We start from the raw sequence: 21,363 nt of genomic DNA, 5'->3' as shown, positions 1-21,363 counted from the left end.
ACGCTGCAGTTGTAGCCTCTCTCTCATCTAATGTTTTATCCTGTGGTGAACTCTATTTGCGCAGCTTTCCATGTACATAATTCTGCCCCCACCCCGCAACTCTGACTAAAAAGACTGATTAAATGTACAGCAAAGTTCTTCAAACACTCTCGGATACCGGATAACCTCCCCTCTTCAGCTTTTCGTCTCTGCGTTGGTTTTCTTAACTGCATCCTTTAAACATCGGAGCCCCTTCTCCCGCAGCCTGCGGCAGTTTGGTCCAGCTGCTTCCTGGACCTGGTCCCACTGGAACATATCTTTCCCTGTCTTTTTCTTTTTTTTAAATTTTTTTCTTTTATTTCTTGGTTCAGTCCCTTGTTCTACTGAATTTCATCTTCTCACAAATTCATCAAAAGGATACACAAGTCACAAAGTTTCTTAGACCTCTCGTGCGTGAAAGCATCTTCACACTTGACTGACTTCTGTGTTGGTCTCTCCGTCGTGTCCGACTCTGTGCGACCCCATGGACTGTAGCCCTCCAGGCTCCTCTGTCCATGGGATTTTCCAGGCAAGGACACTGGAGTGTAGCCATTCCCGTCTCCAGGGGATGTTCCCAACCCAGGGACTGGAACTGGGTCTCTTGCACTGCAGGTGGATTCCTCACTGTCTGAGCCGCCCGGGAAGCCCAGTGACTGGCTTCTGAGCCAGATATAAACGTGCCAGGTAAACCACTTTCCTCCAGAACGTGAGGAAGACGTCCACCATCTGGCATACGAGGCTGCCAGCAAAGTCCAATGCCAACCTTACTCTTGAATCTTCATGTCAACTACTTCTCTCCCGGAAAACTTTTACGGAATGCTCTCTCCCTCCAGGAGATGTGACCTTCCACAGTGACGGGGCTTGCAGAACTGCTGCCCGCCAGGCAGGACGAGCTGTGTGCCCTTTCCAGCAGGAGGCTTGCACCCTTCGGTTCTGGAACGCCTTGCATATTTCTGAAGGCTTTCTCTCCTCTCATCTTTATTATGAGCATAATGGATCTTTCAGATTAATTCCCCCATTTTCTTATCTCACGTTTAATGTTTTTGTCCTCAATTTTGTCAGTAATACTAACTTCCGGCAAATTTCCTACTCTCACTGTTGACTGTTACAGTGATTTTACTGTATTTTTTATTTTAAGGAGATTTCACGTTCTATAGTTTTTGGAAACAGCATCACATTCCGGTTTTGTACATGTGACCGTCTCCTTCCTGAGATACCCAGTTTCCGTGGCGTTCCCTTCAGGCTTCTGCTCCTCCCGCATGCCCTCTGCTTTTTATGTTCTGACACCTGCTGTGTTAGACGCTTTCCTCAGAACTCTGCCGAGTCTCAGCGGTCTGGTCACACAGACATTTAAAAAGTGTTTCCGCTGTAGCACACAGCACGTGGGTTCCCAGTCCAGGGATTGAACCCATGCTCCCTGGAGCAGAAGCACAGAGTCTTAGCCACTGGGCTTCCAGGGTGTCCCTGTCGAGTCTTATTTTAAAATGAGACAATAAAAATCTTACTAGAAGTTCTGTGTGTGCAGAGCTTATTCACTGGCACCTTTATAAGGTAGGGAAATAAGAGGCCGCTGGCCTTTTCACTGCGGCCTCCCATGCGTTTCTCCTCCAGGGACTATTTCCCACACGGCCACAGGGTGGGGGAGAGCAAAGCCACGGGTAATACAGCCATCCACAGCAAACGCTGTGGGAAAGGTGTGCAGAACAGGTTGAAGGCTCCCTGCTCACTCTGCGGACCTCTCTCTTTCTCCCGCTTTTCACGGCACTCTGCCCCCGCCTTCCACAACACCTGGGATCCCCAGGCTCCGAGCAGGCCCGAGACCATGCTGGGTCTGGACTCTCAGCCCCAGGCAGCCATCGAGGCTGTCACTGCTGCTCAGCCACACCACGCGTCCACGTGCTTCCTGCTCCAACAACGTGTGAAAGCGCCACTATGTTCTTCCTGTCTTCTTTGCTTAGCTTTTGTACTTTCAATACTGTCTTTCTTGAGAGAGACTACAAGGGAATGGAAAGTGTTCCATCTATGGTCCGTCTGCAGTTTTAATCAAAAACCCACGTAAAATTGTGATTCAAGTCAGAAACTGAAAACTGGACCTAATCTAAGTTTCACCAAACGGCTTCTGAATGGCCAGTTCACCCGTGCTCAGTTCAGTTCAGTTCAGTTCAGCCGCTCAGTCGTGTTCGACTCTTTGAGACCCCATGAATCGCAGCACACCAGGCCTCCCTGTCCATCACCAACTCCCGGAGTTCACTCAGACTCACGTCCATCAAATCAGTGACGCTATCCAGCCATCTCATCCTTGGTCGTCCCCTTCTCCTCCTGCCCCCAATCCCTCCCAGCATCAGTCTTTTCCAATGAGTCAACTCTTCGCATGAGGTGGCCAAAGTCCTGGAGTTTCAGCTTCAGCATCATTCCTTCCAAAGAAATCCCAGGGCTGATCTCCTTCAGAATGGACTGGGTGGATCTCCTTGCAGTCCAAGGGACTCTCAAGAGTCTTCTCCAACACCACAGTTCAAACGCATCAACTCTTCAGCGCTCAGCCTTCTTCACAGTCCAACTCTCACATCCATACATGACCACTGGAAAAACCATAGCCTTGACTAGACGGACCTTAGTTGGCAAAGTAATGTCTCTGCTTTTGAATGTGCTATCTACGTTGGTCATAACTTTTCTTCCAAGGAGTAAGTGTCTTTTAATTTCATGGCTGCAGTCACCATCTGCAGTGATTTTGGAGCCCCAAAAAATAAAGTCTGACACTGTTTCCACTGTTTCTCCATCTATTTCCCATGAAGCGATGGGACCAGATGCTATGATCTTCATTTTCTGAATGTTGAGGTTTAAGCCAACTTTTTCGCTCTCCTCTTTCACTTTCATCAAGAGGCCTTTTAGTTCCTCTTCACTTTCTGCCATAAGGGTGGTGTCATCTGCATATCTGAGGTTATTGATATTTCTCCCGGCAATCTTGATTCCAGCTTGTGTTTCTTCCAGTCCAGCGTTTCTCATGATGTACTCTGCATAGAAGTTAAATAAGCAGGGTGACAATATACAGCCTTGATGTCCTCCTTTTCCGATTTGGAACCAGTCTGTTGTTCCATGTCCAGTTCTAACTGTTGCTTCCTGACCTGCATACAGGTTTCTCAAGAGGCAGGTCAGATGGTCTGGTATTCCCATCTCTTTCAAATTTTCCAGTTTATTATGATCCACACAGTCAAAGGCTCTGGCATAGTCAATAAAGCAGAAATAGATGTTTTTCTGGAACTCTCTTGCTTTTTCGATGATCCAGCAGATGTTGGCAAGTTGATCTCTGACTCCTCTGCCTTTTCTAAAACCAGTTTGAACATCTGGCAGTTCAGGGTTCACGTGTTGCTGAAGCCTGGCCTGGAGAACGTTGAGCAAGGCTGGACTAGCGGGAAAGATGAGCTGCTAGTGGATCCAGAACTAGAGATTGCGTGCTGTGACTCCGTCAGGCAGCTTCACTATGTACTAAATTACCTGAGTATATTACATAAAATAAGCTGAAGCTTATTATCAACTTAAGTCAATGACCTGTTAGGGAAACACTGAGAATGTCAGTTAAGGTACAGTTTTCTGTATCTGAGAACTAAAATCAACCATAACATATTCTGACTCCAGTTTTTCTGCCTCTAGTAAAAAATGTGGCAATAAGTTGTCAGTGTAGAAAATACTCAATTACTATTACCTTGAGTCAAATAGTAACAACAGAACTTGACTTCGATTTGCCATCGGCAGAGAAGACACTGTACCTTTAGGTAGAACTTGGAGATCTCAAAGAGGCGCTGGCTGCAAGCAGGGAAACATTCGTGAGCCTCCGTGATCCTGTGCTTCTTCAGGGCTTCAGCAACTACTTCTTTCAGTATCTTGAACAGAACATAACAGATGACTAGTACTTCTTCCCTTTAGAGCTGAGGCTCTGCAAACCACACCGCCAGGTAGCTGTGCTAGACCCAGGTAAGCTCATTAAGACCAACCCACTGAGAAGAGGAGGTCTGAAGCAGCGACACACTCACATGCCACCGGGCCTCTGCCAGGCAGAGAGGCCGGAGCAGCCGAAGAGCGGCACTCACGTGCCGGGCTCTGGGTCGCCGTCAGAGTGGGGCGGTACACACGGCAGGGACATGTATACACAGGTGTGTCCTTATTTTTTATTATGGAAAATTTCAAACACTATAAAGAGAATATCTTTTGTAACAAATCCTCATCTCTCTCTCTCTCTCTCTCTATATATATATATATATATATATATCAGGACTACATATAAGAGCTGGTTATATATATATAAATCACTACATATTCATATATATAAAGAAATATAATTATGTGATTGTAATTATATATATTTTATATGTAGTTATACATAATATATAAATATATATAAATTATAAATATATATATGAATTATATATAAGAGCTGGCTATATACATATAGAAATATATGTACATATGAGGATTATATATAAGACCTGGCTATATAAATACATATATATGAGGACTATATATAAGAGGTGTTTTTTATATATATATAGACTATATATAAGACCTGGCTATATATAAAAAAATATATATATATGAGGACTATATATTAGAGCTGGTTTTGTATATATATGCCGACTAAGGTCCGTCTAGTCAAGGCTATGGTTTTTCCTGTGGTCATGTATGGATGTGAGAGTTGAACTGTGAAGAAGGCTGAGCGCAGAAGAATTGATGCTTTTGAACTGTGTGTGGTGTTGGAGAAGACTCTTGAGGGTCCCTTGGACTGCAAGGAGATCCAACCAGTCCATTCTAAAGGAGATTAGTCCTGGGTGTTCATTGGAAAGACTGATGTTGAAGCTGAAACTCCAGTACTTTGGCCACCTCATGTGAAGAGTTGACTCATTGGAAAAGGCTCTGATGCTGGGAGGGACTGGGGGTAGGAGAAGGGGATGACAGAGGATGAGATGGCTGGACGGCATGAACTCCGGGAGTTGGTGATGGACAGGGAGGCCTGGTGTGCTGCGATTCATGGGGTCACAAAGAGTCAGACATGACTGAACAAGTGAACTGAACTGACAGACTCTATATAAGACCTGGCTATATAAATAAAGAAATATATATATATATAAGGACTATATATAAGAGCTGGTTTTTATATATATAGACTATATATAAGACCTGACTATATATATAAATATATATATGAGGACTATATATAAGAGCTGGTTATATACATATATAAATATATATACATATGAGGACAATATGTAAGACCTGGCTATATATATATGAGGACTATGCATAAGAGGTGGTTATATATATGAGGATTATATATAAGACCTGGCTATATATATAAATATATATATGAGGACTATATGTAAGAGCTGGTTATATATACATAAATATACATAAGGAGGATCCCTCTGGGGCTCCTTCTGCCCCTTCACACCCCCACTTGCACTTTCCCATTACCCTTCTTTCACTGAACTATTATTATTACTATTCGTGGCTCCACCACGGGGCAGGATCTCAGCTCCCAACCAGGGACTGAATCTGGGCCACAGCAGTGAAAGCCTGGAATCCTCACCAAGAGGCCACCAGGGAACTCCGCGGTCTTATTTTAAAGTAAATTACAGACCACTCCATTTCACTGATAAACTTTTTTGACAAGCATCTGAAGCGAATCAGATCAGGCCGTTTCCTCCCGTGCAGACTGAGAGTCGGGAAGCGGATCTTTACCCGAGTGTGCTTCTGCGATCGGGACTCCTTTGCGGGCCGTGCTGTTTCTGATTCGTGCGCAGCTTTGGGACCTGAGCTGGCCTTGGCGGTGGCTCCGGGAGCGTCACTGCTCAGCGCAGAGGGACACGGCACAGGGAACGGCTGCTCTGCCCGCGGCTTTCTGGAGGGGACCGCGTGGCGATGGCGGGCGCTGCCACTTTTCTGAGAAAGAAGAGAATCGGAACTTCCAGACCTCACAAGTCTGCTGCGGGGAAAGACCAGAACTCAGACTAAGGGCATCTCCAATCACGCTCATTTTCTTTCCTCAACACTACAGCTACAGTCATCGCCATATAAAGCCCAGGAGAGCAAACGCATCTCTTGCTGCCACTGCCTTAAATGAGCAACCAACATCGCATTACGCAGCTGCTCCTTTAGTTCTTCAAGCGAGAAGAGAGGACACAGAAGGCAATGAATGACAGTCTAGGATTTCAGCTCAGAGGAAAGGCAACAAGCGATGTTACTGTCTCCCTTCCTGTCAATTCACAATTTCTCACACAAACCAGAGATGGCACTCCAGGCAGCACTGTTTATAGACCTAGTACTCATCAGGTAAGTAATTATACTTTCTATTAATTTTGATAAAGAAACCCTAATAATCATGCTTGTTGTCGCCATGCAACTACCTGTACAAGATAAGCTGTTCAAACAGAAATAAAACTATAAAAGTGACTTTAGTTTAGATTTTTCTAAGATGTTTACATTTCTTTTTCCAAGAAAGGGTCTCAGACTCTTCAATCCTGCTAATCTATAGGACACAGTGTTACTTTCTTTTCTAGAACACACAGACATCAATCAAAGTCAGAAATAAAAAAATTACTAAAAAACACAGTATCCTAAATGTTAGTGGATTTGCTTTTTACCTTTATCAGGTGAAAAAAGTATCATGAATTTGCAAAGTCCTTATAACAATAATTTACTTATTTCATATCAGGGAAACAGTATTCTAATAGACATATATTTTTTGCTACACTGCACCACATGCTATGCTGAGATCAGGGCAGGATGAAACCTGCGCTCCCTGCACAGGAGGCATGGAACCCTAACCCCTGGACCACTGGGGAGGGAAGTCCTTAGTACTGGTAACTGTTTAAAAGAAGACTGGACAGTTTCACTTTAAGATATTAGATACTTTTTGAAAGGCTTACATAGGGTAAGAATTTTAGGTTTGTTTTAGGTGCCAAAGACCTAAATTTGACAAAAGTTCCAAAGATATATAAATTCAATAGAAATTAGACTGTTTATTTCATAAGCTTACTTTTGTTCAAGTATTTGGACATTTTATTTAGCTAGCAAATAAAGTAGCTAGAATAATCTCATTTTTATAGTATTATTATGTAGGCTTTAAAGCTATTTTTACATGAAACAAGTTATTTTAAAATGGTGCCAGTGGTTAGGACTCCGTGCTTTCACTGCCAAGGCCCGGATTCCATCATAAACCGCGTTCCTGAGACCCCTTGCTCACGGGGCCAGGGCAGGTAGCAGACAGCGGGGGAAGGCAGAGAAACTGCTCTCTCAATATCCTCCTCATCAGAGCGTCTCCTCTGCTTTATATACAGAGAAGACCGCCAGTGCTCCACGGTTTAAAAACCTGACAATCGCCGGTGCCAATGGACTGAATATCAGCATTATAAAGCCAGAAAGAATGTGTTTTTCCCCAAGTCATTTCTTTTTATAACTTATAAGTATAATCATCAACTGCTCACAACGGAAACAAACTCCTGGTACAAAAGTCACTCTGAAATCTGCACAGAAAGCAGCTTAAAAACTGTGAACGATCAATATGCAAAAACAGCCTAAGACTAAACACCTTCCATCAAGACACTATTTGCGTGCGCTTCATACATCACCTTTTGGGGGGATAAAGGCAGTTCACATCTTTTGATCTCCTTTTCACTCGGGAGACGTCAGTCCGGAGCTCGCTTTGCAGAGCTTCTCCGTCAGGGACACTCGTGGGCTCTGACGAAACCGCAGGAGAGGGAAGCGGGCTGAGCACGGCGGGCCCCGGAGAACTCCCCCTGGTGCAGGTGGTCTGGGTTTCGTAACGAATAAGCCGAGACTGCAGCTCTAAAAATCCCCCATCTCTCTCTAACGCTTTCCGGTCATCCAAGCAGTACCTGAGCAAGAGAAAGATCTTTTAACGTCAAAGACTCTGCTGCAGCAACGGGCTACTTCCTGCCGCCTGCAAAGAGCAAAACATTTACTTAGAAAGTTCTTACAAAACTTCCTAATAATTGTTGGGAGCATGAGTGAATAACCAATTTCCCTCACAAGTTCAGTTTTTCCCAGCCTGCTACATGACATGGCAAAAGATTTAAAAAAAAAAAAAAAAAGTGAGGTACAATCTGATTCCTCTTTGACTGTTTCTGGGCAACAGATTAAGTTAATCCTCTGGTTTATTTTCAAAATAATACAGTTGCTGTTTTGATACTCTCTAAATCTCTACCAACCTCTGATTCCTCAGCACGGCTGATAAGTAATGGTGTGAAATGCTGACTTCTGTTAGAATAGGCAAGTTTGTTTTCAACACAAAGATTAGGAGGGTATATAGGCGTTCTAAACTGGGCTTCCCTGGTGGCTCAGTGGGTAAAGCGTCTGCCTGCAATGCTGGAGACCTGGGTTCGATCCCTGGGTCGGGAAGATCCCCTGGAGAAGGCAATGGCAACCCACTCCAGTATTCTTGCCTGGAAAACCCCATGGACTGAGAAGCCTGGTAGGCTACAGTCCATGGGGTCGCAAAGAGTCGGACACGACTGAGTGACTTTCCCTTCCCTTCCTTCCCTACAGGCATTCTAAACTGGCTCACCAAACACAGCTCAGAACACTCTGGCATTCCCCTTTGAAACTCACTTCCACCGTAGACTGACGACAAATTCTTCTTCAAAGTCTGGCTGACTATAGATCTGGTTTCTAGCAAAATCTGATCTAAGACCTCAGGGAGCCGTCTGTTCAGTGAATGCTTCTGGACTTAAAGAGTCCCCATGTTGTTAAGGACAACAAATAAGTTTATCAGGAAAGTCACCTTTGAGACACATGATGTTGGAAAACCCTTCACTTTCTCCCTCTGTGCAATGTGTCAAGGAAACTCAGCGTCCCATATACAATGACGGGACTGCAGACATCAAAGACTTTTTCTGTTATCTGTCCTCTTGTAGATTCTAAGAAGTTCCTTAAATCAGAACTTTGGGTCTGTAAGCTTTCAGTTCAATGTTTAAGGAGTGTATCATGACCCCAGTGTCTGATTGCCTGGAGGAGGCTTTAAGGGCTTTCTCTTTCCCTTGTGACGTGTCTTTTGATTTCTAAGAGCATATACTGGAGAACCAGACTCCCCGGATTTAAACCTGCCTCTATCGTCATGTGAACATGGCCAAACTGCTTACTTTTATCTGCACTCTTGCTGCCTCCTCTGCAAGATGAGATTTACAGCACTTGCCTCAGAGAGCTAGTGTGAAGATTCCACGAGTGGACAGACAAGCACTCAGAATCAGTGCCTGGAGCCCGCCAGCAGAGCACTCAAGAGATGCACGCTGCTGCCATCATCCCCGTCACGGTGGTTTTGCACTTGACCATGGCAAATCTCACGGCGCGCTGACGAGGCGAGCAGAGCCAGGACTCAGACCCCGGGTGGGGACCTCAGAGTCTGACCTGAACCGATTTAGTATGTTAGCTTTCGTGTAAGGGATAAGGATCACCCTACTCAGGAGTCAACTCACAGGTGCACACTGGAATCACCTAAGAGTCTTCACGAGCTGCTAGTGCCCAGAGCTCCTGACTCAGCTGGTCTGGGGTTGGCGTTTAGGACTGTTTTTTTTAAAGCTACCTAGGTGATTCTAAATTGTAGCTAGGACTGAAATAGCTCTGATATAACCCAACAATTTAATAGGGGAGAAAACTGAGATTGTTAACTCGTGGCAGAAAAGTGACTAGAACCTAGATCTCTCAACTCCAACATTCTTTCTCCAGTGCGTTATTAAAACATATTCCATTAAAAACCAGCAGCAACTCTAAGGATTACTGATGAGTCCTATTTCTATCCTGGGCAACTGACAGAATCTAGAAGGCAACTGAGAACCATGACTGCTAAGGACAAGCTGTCGGCAAGAGGAAGTGTGATCCCTGATTAGCCGGCAGGGAATTCTGAGAGGGAGAAAACGTGGAGTTTGACTCCACATACAGCTTTTCCTGCCCTAAGGTTCTGATTCTGAGACGAAGATTTTTCTCCCCGTTTTTCCATCTCTTGCTCACAGCATCATGCCTGTAGCTGTATGACGGCGCCGCCGTGTTGCCTCTGTTACCATCTGAGATGTCTTCAGCGTGATGTTCCTATGGTTTGGCACTGAAACAAGACGTGGCGCTGTCAGCCAGAAAGGGGCAGAGACGGAGCAGCAGGGGAGCCAATACCCACTCCTGGATGAAGGAGGGCACGCTCTATTTTCTCGCAAAACAACACCCAAGCGCTTCTGTATCCAGAGAAAGAGAAGTACCTAACAGAAGATGAAGCTGCCGCTGCACTGACCTATCAACACAAGACAGACAGGACACCGCCTAGCACACACCAAGCGATGCCAGTGAGTGCTGGAAAAGCTCCCAAACACCCTGGACTAGATGAACACAGGTTCAGTGCAACAGGGGCTGGTGTGGCCACCTGCCACTCAAAGGGTGACAGCGGAAGTTCAATCTGCTGTCAAGAAGACGCTGCATCTTACAATCAACGGGGTCTTACACCCCAGCATGAGAGGAATAAGTGGAAAACGAGCCAACCGCAGACAGACTCCATCTTGCCTTTGGAAAACACTGACCTGCACTCAAACAGTTCACATATTTCTTTCAAATATTCCTTAAGCCTGAATAGAGGAAGAGCTCAAGGACTCCAAGGTCACAGCAACATAAGAAGAGAAGAGAGAGCATTCTCTGCAGTTTCTTATTTCCTTTAAAATTACTTGAGCATTGTTTAGCGTAGAAACATAGTCTATGTTTAACGGAACAGGCCTGCACAGTTTGCACCCAGAACCAGAAAAAAATCGTGTTTCTGGACTCACTGTGCTCCCCTGCATATCCCTTGGTTTGATTTCAACGGCCCAGGCTTAAAGAAACAGAGTCACATCTAGCTATGTTCATTTGCTTAAAGGGGTTTCATTTTATAAACTCCTCAAACTCGTATTTCAACTGTTCTTATTTTTCCCCACAGACAAAAGCTAGATATTGTTCCATGTACACGTGTTGCTCCTGGTTACTGTTTAGCAGTACTATGTTACATACACACATCAACTTGTTTATTGATCTATTCTCCTACTGATGGAAATGAGGCTATTTCCAGTTTGGGTTCTTATGAATACAACTGCTCTGTGGGTTCCTTCACAAGAACCCTGTTTCTGTGGTGGTACATTTTCACTTCTTTTAGGAAAATGACTATTAGAAATGCTGAGCCACGGGGTTTGAGCTATGTTCAGTTTCCTAAGAGTCTGTCAATCCTTTTCTGAACTAAATATACCGTTGTGTACTTCCACTAAGAATGTCGGAGAGTTCTGATTGTTCTATACACTTGTCAAGACTTACCAGTTATAATTTTAGCTATTCTGGTGGCTACATGGAATTTTATTTATGGATGCACTACAATTTATTGAACCAAGCTCCTACAGTTAGACATTATTTCCAATGTGTATTTGAAATAACACTGTAAAAAGTACCCTTACAAAATTACTTTCAGTATCTATGCTAATTTTATCATTAAGCAAAGGTAATCAATCTGATATTATAAAAAACTGCATGGCTTTTGGTAAATTACTGATCACTCTCTCTAAGTAAATAATACTTATTTAACTTAAATGCAGAGTACATCATGAGAAATGCCGGGCTGCAGGAAGCACAAGCTGGAATCAAGATTGCCGGGAGAAATATCAATAACCTCAGATATGCAGATGACATCACCCTTACGGCAGAAAGTGAAGAGGAACTAAAAAGCCTCTTGATGAAAGTGAAAGAGGACAGTGAAAAAGTTGGCTTAAAGCTCAACATTCAGAAAACGAAGATCATGGCATCTGGTCCCATCACTTCATGGGAAATAGATGGGAAACAGTGGAAACAGTGTCAGACCTTATTTTGGGGGGCTCCAAAATCACTGCAGATGGTGACTGCAGCCATGAAATTAAAAGACGCTTACTCCTTGGAAGAAAAGTTATGACCAACCTAGACAGCATATTAAAAAGCAGAGATATTACTTTGCCAACAAAGGTCTGACTAGTCAAGGCTATGGTTTTTCCAGTAGTCATGTATGGATGTGAGAGTTGGACTATAAAGAAAGCTGAGCACAGAAGAATTGATGCTTTTGAACTGTGGTGTTGGAGAAGACTCTTGAGAGTCGCTTGGACTCCAAGGAGATCCAGCCAGTCCATCCTAAAGGGAATCAGTCCTGGGTCTTCATTGGAAGGACTGATGTTGAAGCTGAAGCTCCAATACTTTGGCCACCTGATGCAAAGAGCTGACTCATTTGAAAAGACCCTGATGCTGGGAAACATTGAGGGCAGGAGGAGAAGGGGACGGCAGAGGATGAGATGGTTGGATGGCTTCACTGACTCAATGGACATGGGTTTGGGTGGACTCCAGGAGTTGGTGATGGGACAGGGAGGCCTGGCGTGCTGCGGTTCACGGGGTCGCAAAGTCAGACACGACTGAGCAACTGAACTGAACTGATCACTCTCCCAGACAGGCAGCCAACCAAGCTGGCTGGCTCATGTCCCTTCACTACCAATATGATTTTACGGGTATTGGAAAGGGTTCTCACTGCTGTTTCAGTTTACGTTCTTAATGTCAGCTTAAAAGGCTGACAGGTAAAGAAAACCCCTTCCGCTGTATACTGGTCCTATGTGTCCCTGTGTCGTGCACGAATGGTCTTAGATGCGGCCAGCTCCCCCACTCTTTATTCACACGGTGTTGGCAGTATTTCAGTCCTTTCACATCTCTTCCTTGAAATACTCCACCTCAGTTTATCAACGGACAATGAGATTTCTTTCAGTGGCACAAAGCAAGCATATGAATTCAGGCATTAAAAATGAAGGTCCCTCCACGACCACAGTAACAGGGAACAGTCTCCCTCCCACGGCAACGATGATCTTCGTAATTCGGTCTCAATACAGTGCAGTGCACGTCTGGAGTCTCATTCGGAAACACAAATGCCGTTTCCTCTTCCAGAATCTGTACCACTGCACTTCATTCCACGCAGTGGTTCAGCCGCTCAGTCGTGACCCACTCTTTGGGACCCCATGGACTGCAGCACGCCAGGCCTCCCTGTCCATCACCACCTTCCAGAGTTTACTCAAACTCATGTCCACTGAGCTGGTGATGCCATCCAACCACCTCATTCTGTGTGGTCCCTTCTCCTCCTGCCCTCAATCCTTCCCAGCATCAGGGTCTTTTCCAATGAGTCAGCTCTTTGCATCAGGTGGCCAAAGTACTGGAGCTTCAGCTTCAATATCAGTCCTTCCAATGAATATTCAGGACTGATCTCCTTTAGGATGGACTGGTTGGATCTTTTTGCAGTCCAAGGGACTCTCAAAAGTCTTCTCCAGCACCACAGTTCAAAAGCATCAATTCTTCTGTACTCAGCTTTCTTTATGGTCCAACTCTCACATCCATACATGACTACTGGAAAAACCATAGCCTTGACTAGATATACCTTTGTTGGCAAAGTAATATCTCTGATTTTTAATATGCTATCTAGGTTGGTCATAGCTTTTCTTCCAAAGAGCAAGTGTCTTTTAATTTCATGGCTGCAGTCACCATCTGCAGTGATTTTGGAGCACAAAAAATTAAAGTCTGTCACTGCTTCCACTGTTTCCCCATCTATTTGCCATGAAGCGATGGGACCGGATGCCATGATCTTAGTTTTCTGAACGTGCAGTTTTAAGCCAACTTTTTGACTCTCCTCTCTCACCTTCATCAAGAGGCTCTTCAGTTACTTTTTGCTTTCTGCCATAAGGGTGGTGTCATCTGCATATCTGAGGTTATTATTTCTCCTGCAATCTTGAGTCCAGCTTGTGCTTCTTCCAGCCCAGCATTTCTCATGATGTACTCTGCATGGAAGTTAAATAACCAGGGTGATAATATACAGCCTTGACGTACTCCTTTCCCTATTTGGAACCACTCTGTTGTTCCATGTCTGGTCGTAACTATTGCTTCCTGACCTACATACAGATTTCTCAGGAGGCAGGTCAGGTGGTCTGATATTCCCATCTCTTCAAGAATTTTCTAGTTGTTGTGATCCACACAAAGGCCTAGGCATAGTCAATAAAGCAGAAATAGATGTTTTTCTGGAACTCTTGCTTTTACGATGATCAGCAGATGTTCGCCATTTGATCTCTGGTTCCTCTGCCTTTTCTAAAATCAGCTTGAACATCTGGAAGTTCATGGTTCGTGCATTGTTGAAGCGTGGCTTGGAGAATTTTGAGCATTACTTTGCTAGCGTGTGAAATGAGTGCAATTGTGCGGTAGTTTGAGCATTCTTTGGCATTGCCTTTCTTTGGGATGGGAATGAAAACTGACCTTTTCCAGTCCTGTGGCCACTGCTGAGGTTTCCAAATTCGCTGTCCTATTGAGTGCAGCACTTTCACAGCATCACCTTTCAGGATTTGAAATAAATCCATTGGATTGATTTATTTCAATCCATTTGATTTAAATCCATCACCTCCACTAGCTTTGTTCATAGTGAGGGTTCCTAAGGCCCACTTGAGTTCGCATCCAGGATGTCTGGCTCTAGGTGAGTGATCACACCATCGTGATTATCTGGGTCATGAAAATCTATTTTATACAGTTCTTCTGTGTATTGTTGCCACCTCTTCTTAATATCTTCTGCTTCTGTTAGGTCCATAATGTTTCCATCCTTTATTGTGCCTATCTTTGCATGAAATGTTCCCTTGGTATCTCTAATTTTCTTGAAAAGATCACTAGTCTTTCCCATTCTGTTGTTGTCCTCTATTTCTTTGAGGAAGGCTCTCTTATCTCTCCTTACCTTTCTTTGGAATCCTGCATTCAGATGCTTTTATCTTTCCTTTTCTCCTTTGCCTTTGGCTTCTCTTCTTTTCTCAGCTATTTGTAAGGCCTCCTCTACAATGCCACGAACCTCTGTCCATATTGTTCAGGCACTCTATCAGGCCAAACCCTTGAATCTATTTCTCACTTCCACTGTATAATCGTAAGGGATTTTATTTAGGTCATACCTGAATGGTCCAGTGGTTTTCCCTACTTTCTTCCATTTAAGTCTGAATTTGGTAATAAGGAGTTCATGATCTGAGTCACAGTCAGCTCCTGGTCTTGTTTTTGCTGACTGTATAAGAGCTTCTCTTTCTTTGGCTGCAAAGAATATAATCAATCTGATTTCGGTGTCAACCATCTGGTGATGTCCATGTGTAGAGTCTTCTCTTGTGTTGTTGGAAGAGGGTGTTTGCTATGACCAGTGCGTTCTCTTGGCAAATCTCTATTAGCCTTTGCCCTGCTTCATTCTGTACTTCAAGGCCAAATTTGCCTGTTACTCAGGTGTTTCTTGACTTCCTGCTTTTGCATTCCAGCCCCCTATAATGAAAAGGGCATCTTTTTTGGGTGTTAGATCCAGAAGGTCTTGGAGGTCTTCATAGAACTGTTCAACTTCAGATTCTTCAGCATTACTGGTTGGGGCATAGACTTGGATTACTGTGATACTGAATGGTTTGCCTAGAGATCTTCTGTCATTTTTGAGATTGCACCCAAGGACTGCATTTCAGACTCTTTTGTTGACTGTGGGGGCTACTCCATTCTTCTAAGGGATTCTTGCCGACAGTAGTAGATACAATGGTCATCTGAATTAAATTCACTCATTCTAGTCCATCTTAGTTCACTGATTCCTAAAATGTTGATGTTTAGTCTTGCCATCTCCTGTTTGACCACTTCCAATTTGCCTTGAATCATGGACCAAATATTCCAGGTTCCTGGGCAACACTGCTCTTTACAGCACCGGACCTTGCTTCTATCAGCAGGCACATCCACAACTGCATGTTGACTCTGCTTTGGCTCAGCCTCTTCATGCTCTGGAGTTATTTCTCCACTGATCTCCAGAAGCACCTCCAACAGGCCACCTACTGACCCGGGGAGTTCATCTCTCAGGGTCATTATCTTTTTGCTTTTTCATACTGTTCATGGGGTTCTCAAGGCAAGAATACTGAAATGGTCGGGCACTCCCTTCTCCAGTGGACCACATTTTGTCAGACCTCTCCACCATGACCCGTCCATCTTAGGTAGCCCCACACAGGATGGTTCATAGTTTCACTGAGTTAGACAAGGCTGTGGTCAATGTGATCAGTTTGGTTAGTTTTCTGTGATTGTGGTTTTCCTTCCTCCCACAGATACTGCCTTTTCGGTCAGATAAATCCCTCTTCATTCCTTCAAACTTAGTTCAGATGTCCTCATTGAAATTCTCAATTTGTGGTGTTTACTTGTTTCACACACTGGGCAGTGTTACATACTGGTATTTTTAACACTGCTTACATCCTGAAACTCCAGTACTTTGGCCACCTCACGTGAAGAGTTGACTCACTGGAAAAGACTCTGATGCTGGGAGGGATTGGGGGCAGGAGGAGAAGGGGATGACAGAGGATGAGATGGCTGGATGGCATCACTGACTCAACAGACGTGAGTTTGAGTGAACTCCGGGAGTTGGTGATGGATAGGGAGGCCTGGTGTGCTGCGGTTCATGGGGTCACAAAGAGTCGGACACAACTCAGCAGCTGAACTGAACTGAACTGAACTGACATCCTGCTAAACTCATGTCTTTCTCCCTCGCCTACTAGAGTACACGTTTCTTAAGGGCAGAAACAGTTGTCTTGCAGTCTTTTGTATCTTTAGCCCCTGAGTGAATAACTGTCAGTAAAGTAGGTTTAAAGTCGTGTGACATAAAGATAAAGTTTACAAGACAACCAAAGTAGTCTATCTCTTTTGCTCACTGATAAAGGTGCTTCTAAGAGATCAAGGTAAAATCAAGTCCTTTTCTATTTTCATTTACGGAAAATCAATATAAAGTAATGCTTTGCCTTAGCAATGTGAAATAGTTTGCAGAATGAATCACTTGGGCCTTGCAAATTTAACCTAAAATATATTATTTCCATCATTTCCTTTCTTATCCCGGTGAAAATGGTAGAGGCACACACGGCCTCAGGAGCTGCTGACGCTTCTAATTCTAAGTAAGAGAACCCTGTGAAACTTTATTCAAACAGGTCAACTAAAATTCCGTAAGAATGTACACACAGTTAGCATCCTGCAAATAAGAATGCATTTCCTCTAATGGTTTCTGAGCAGTTACAACGGCCAGAGACCATCACCAGCAGTGTGAACATGCATTCACATGCAAGGTACAGGCCAGTTCAGCTCAGCCGCTCAGTCGTGTCCGACTCCTTGCGACCCCATGAATCGCAGCACACCAGGCCTCCCTGTCCATCACCAACTCCCAGAGTTCACTCAGACTCACGTCCGTCGAGTCAGTGATGCCATCCAGCCATCTCATCCTGGGTCGTCCCCTTCTCCTCCTGCCCCCAAGCCCTCCCAGCATCTGTTTCCAATGAGTCAACTCTTCGCATGAGGTGGCCAAAGTACTGGACTCTCAGCCTTAGCATCATTCCTTCCAAAGAAATCCGAGGGCTGATCTCCTTCAGAATGGACTGGGTGGATCTCCTTGCAGTCCAAGGGACTCTCAAGAGTCTTCTCCAACACCACAGTCCTAAAGCATCAATTCTTCAGTGCTCAGCCTTCTTCACAGTCCAACTCTCACATCCATACATGACCACAGGAAAAACCATAGCCTTGACTAGACGGACCTTAGTTGGCAAACTAATATCTCTGCTTTTGAATATGCCATCTAGGTTGGTCATAACTTTTCTTCCAAGGAGTAAGTGTCTTTTAATTTCATGGCTGCAGTCACCATCTGCAGTGATTTTGGAGCCCCCCAAAATAAAGTCTGACACTGTTTCCACTGTTTCTCCATCTATTTCCCATGAAGTGATGGGACCAGATGCCATGATCTTCGTTTTCTGAATGTTGAGCTTTAAGCCAACTTTTTCACTCTCCTCATTCACTTTCATCAAGAGGCTTTTTAGTTCCTCTTCACTTTCTGCCGTAAGGGTGGTGTCATCTGCATATCTGAGGTTATTGATATTTCTCCCGGCAATCCTGATTCCACCTTGTGTTTCTTCCAGTCCAGTGTTTCTCATGATGTACTCTGCATAGAAGTTAAATAAGCAGGGTGACAATATACAGCCTTGACGTACTCCTTTTCCTATTTGGAACCACTCTGTTGTTCCTTGTCCAGTTCTAACTCTTGCTTCCTGACCTGCATACAGATTTCTCAAGAGGCAGGTTAGGTGGTCTAATATTCCCATCTCTTTAAGAATTTTCCACAGTTTATTGTGATCCACACAGTCAAAGGCTTTGGCATAGTCAATCAAGCAGAAATAGATGTTTTTCTGGAACTCTCTTGCTTTTTCCATGATCCAGCGGATGTTGGCAATTTGATCTCTGGTTCCTCTGCCTTTTCTAAAACCAGCTTGAACATCAGGGAGTTCACGGTTCACATATTGCTGAGGCCTGGCTTGGAGAATTTTGAGCATTACTTTCCTAGTGTGTGAGATGAGTGCCATTGTGCAGTAGTTTGAGCATTCTTTGGCATTGCCTTTCTTTGGAATTGGAATGAAAACTGACCTTTTCCAGTCCTGTGGCCACTGCTGAGTTTTCCAAATTTGCTGTCCTATTGAGTGCAGCACTTTCACAGCATCATCCTTCAGGATTTGGAACAGCTCAACTGGAATTCCATCACCTCCACTAGCTTTATTCGTAGTGATGCTTTCTAAGGCCCACTTGACTTCACTTTCCAAGATGTCTGGCTCTAGATGAGTGATCACATCATCATGATTATCTGGGTCTTGAAGATCTTTTTTGTACAGTTCTTCCATGTATTCTTGCCACCTCTTCTTAATATCTTCAGCTTCTATTAGGTCCAGACCATTTCTGTCCTTTATCGAGCCCATCTTTGCATGAAATGTTCCCTTGGTATCTCTAATTTTCTTGAAGAGATCTCTAGTCTTTCCCATTCTGTTCTTTTCCTCTATTTCTTTGCATTGATCGCTGAAGAAGGCTTTCTTATCTCTTCTTGCTATTCTTTGGAACTCTGCATTCAGATGCTTATATCTTTCCTTTTCTCCTTTGGTTTTCACTTCTCTTCTTTTCACAGCTATTTGTAAGGCCTCCCCAGACAGCCATTTTCCTTTTTTGCATTTCTTTTCCATGGGGATGGTCTTGATCCCTGTCTCCTGTACAATGTCACAAACCTCATTCCATAGTTCATCAGGCACTCTATCTATCAGATCTAGGCCCTTAAATCTATTTCTCACTTCCACTGTATAATCATAAGGGATTTGATTTAGGTCATACCTGAATGGTCTAGTGGTTTTCCCTACTTTCTTCAATTTAAGCCTGAATTTGGTAATAAGGAGTTCACACAGTCAGCTCCTGGTCTTGTTTTTCTTGACTGTATAGAGCTTCTCCATCTTTGGCTGCAAAGAATATAATCAATCTGATTTCGGTATTGACCATCTGGTGATGTCCACGTGTAGAGTCTTCTCTTGTGTTGTTGGAAGAGGGTGTTTGCTATGACCAGTGCATTTTCTTGGCAAAACTCTATTAGTCTTTGCCCTGCTTCATTCCACATTCCAAGGCCAAATTTGCCTGTTACTCCAGGTGTTTCTTGACTTCCTACTTTTGCATTCCAGTCCACTATATTGAAAAGGATATCTTTTTTGGGTGTTAGTTCTAAAAGGTCTTGTAGGTCTTCATAAAACAGTTCAACTTCAGCTTCTTCAGCGTTACTGGTTGGGGCATAGACTTGGATAACTGTGATATTGAATGGTTTGCCTTGGAGACGAACAGAGATCATTCTGTCATTTTTGAGATTGCATCCAAGTACTGCATTTTGGACTCTTGTTGACCATGATGGCTACTCCGTTTCTTCTGAGGGATTCCTGCCCGAAGTAGTAGATATAATGGTCATCTGAGTTAAATTCACCCATTCCAGTCCATTTTAGTTCGCTGATTCCTAGAATGTCGACGTTCACTCTTGCCATCTCTTGTTTGACCACTTCCAATTTGCTTTGATTCATGGACCTGACATTCCAGGTTCCTATGCAATATTGCTCTTTACAGCATCAGACCTTGCTTCTATCACCAGTCACATCCACAGCAGGGTATTGTTTTTGCTTTGGCTCCATCCCTTCATTCTTTCTGGAGTTATCTCTCCACCGATCTCCAGTAGCATATTGGGCACCTAATGACCTGGGGAGTTCCTCTTTCGGTATCCTATCATTTTGCCTTTTCATACTGTTCATGGGGTTCTCAAGGCAAGAATACTGAAGTGGCTTGCCATTCCCTTCTTCAGTGGACCACGCTCTGTACATTGTACCACAATATACAGAGCAGGGGCCAAAATAATTCTGACCAAAATATCCAGTAACTAGTAACAGGACATTTAAATGTAAAACTGACTAATCAACAAATGTCTTTTTTATCAACAAAAGACAAATTAAGTGAGTATGTAATACTTGTTTTTTTAGGTTTTTTTTGACATACTGTCTCTTGGGTTCTCTATCTCAACCTCCATCAGCTTGTTAGTCATTCTTCACAGTCACAGAAGTTAACCCACATTAAGCACACACAGGAGAATAAAATGAAAATTAAAAACTCACTCAATTCCATGATAATGACATACTGAAGCTTCTTCAAAAGGTAAACCACGAAGTTTCCGAGGACTAAGTTCTGGTGTCAGGACAAAAGTCTTCTCCCTGAAACAAAAAGCTTTCATTTGCATTTATTTGGTGAGAATGTTCAAGAAACTGTCTAAAGAACAAAGTCTGATTTCCTTCTCTATAACTAGATATTACATGGGATTAAAAACTGAATCACATCAGGAAGCCAAAGAAGAAAACGAAGTGAGGTTAAGCCTAGGGGTTTCGTCTCGTATATTTTCTCTGTCCCAAGCTTCTAAATATGATAATATTACTTATTTTACAAAACTGTTCTGCTGCTGCTGCTGCTGCTGAATCACTTCAGTCGTGTTCGACTCTGTGCGACCCCACAGACGGCAGGCAGCCCACCAGGCTCCCCCGTCCCTGGGACTCTCCAGGCAAGAACACTAACAGTGGGTTGTCATTTCCTTCTCCAATGCATGAAAAATGGTTGAATCAAGAATAGAACATGATCTGTAGGGAAATTCAAGAAGGAGCATTATTCCTGAAGCATATGTTTTTCCTAGTGTAGTAAACTGATTATGCATTTATTAACAGTTAAATTGTTTCCTTGCAGTGGAATAATTAAAGTCAAACTTGAATCTTCAGTAACAAAAGAGGTATTTAGTTCCAATTATACCACATGGGGAATCCAGATTTTTCTATGCCTGGGAACATAGTCATGTTGACACCTATTTTAAGAATCAGTGACCTTTTAAATATCAGTGGATATGAAGACTAACTGGTGGTTTCAGCTCTTCTAAAGCTGGTTCCAATCAGCAGGTGT

General features: G+C 43.7%; 1 protein-coding gene across 1 annotated transcript in view; it reads right to left on the bottom strand.

Annotated features, from left to right (window-relative positions):
- MTBP (MDM2 binding protein) overlaps positions 1-21,363 on the bottom strand; it is a 67,666-nt gene that overhangs the window by 2,359 nt on the left and 43,944 nt on the right. The window contains exons 17-20 of the mRNA XM_027973275.3: positions 20,538-20,633; positions 7,638-7,904; positions 5,749-5,989; positions 3,783-3,896 (exon numbers count right to left, since the gene is read on the bottom strand). Coding sequence (XP_027829076.1) covers positions 3,783-3,896; positions 5,749-5,989; positions 7,638-7,904; positions 20,538-20,633 — 718 coding nt within the window. The remainder of the gene's footprint in view (positions 1-3,782; positions 3,897-5,748; positions 5,990-7,637; positions 7,905-20,537; positions 20,634-21,363) is intronic.

The sequence above is a fragment of the Ovis aries genome, chromosome 9 (genome assembly GCF_016772045.2).
Source record: "Ovis aries strain OAR_USU_Benz2616 breed Rambouillet chromosome 9, ARS-UI_Ramb_v3.0, whole genome shotgun sequence".
Classification (NCBI taxonomy): Eukaryota; Metazoa; Chordata; class Mammalia; order Artiodactyla; family Bovidae; genus Ovis; species Ovis aries.
The sequence above is the reverse complement of the archived record's forward strand: the minus strand, read 5'-3'. Positions and strand labels throughout refer to the sequence as shown.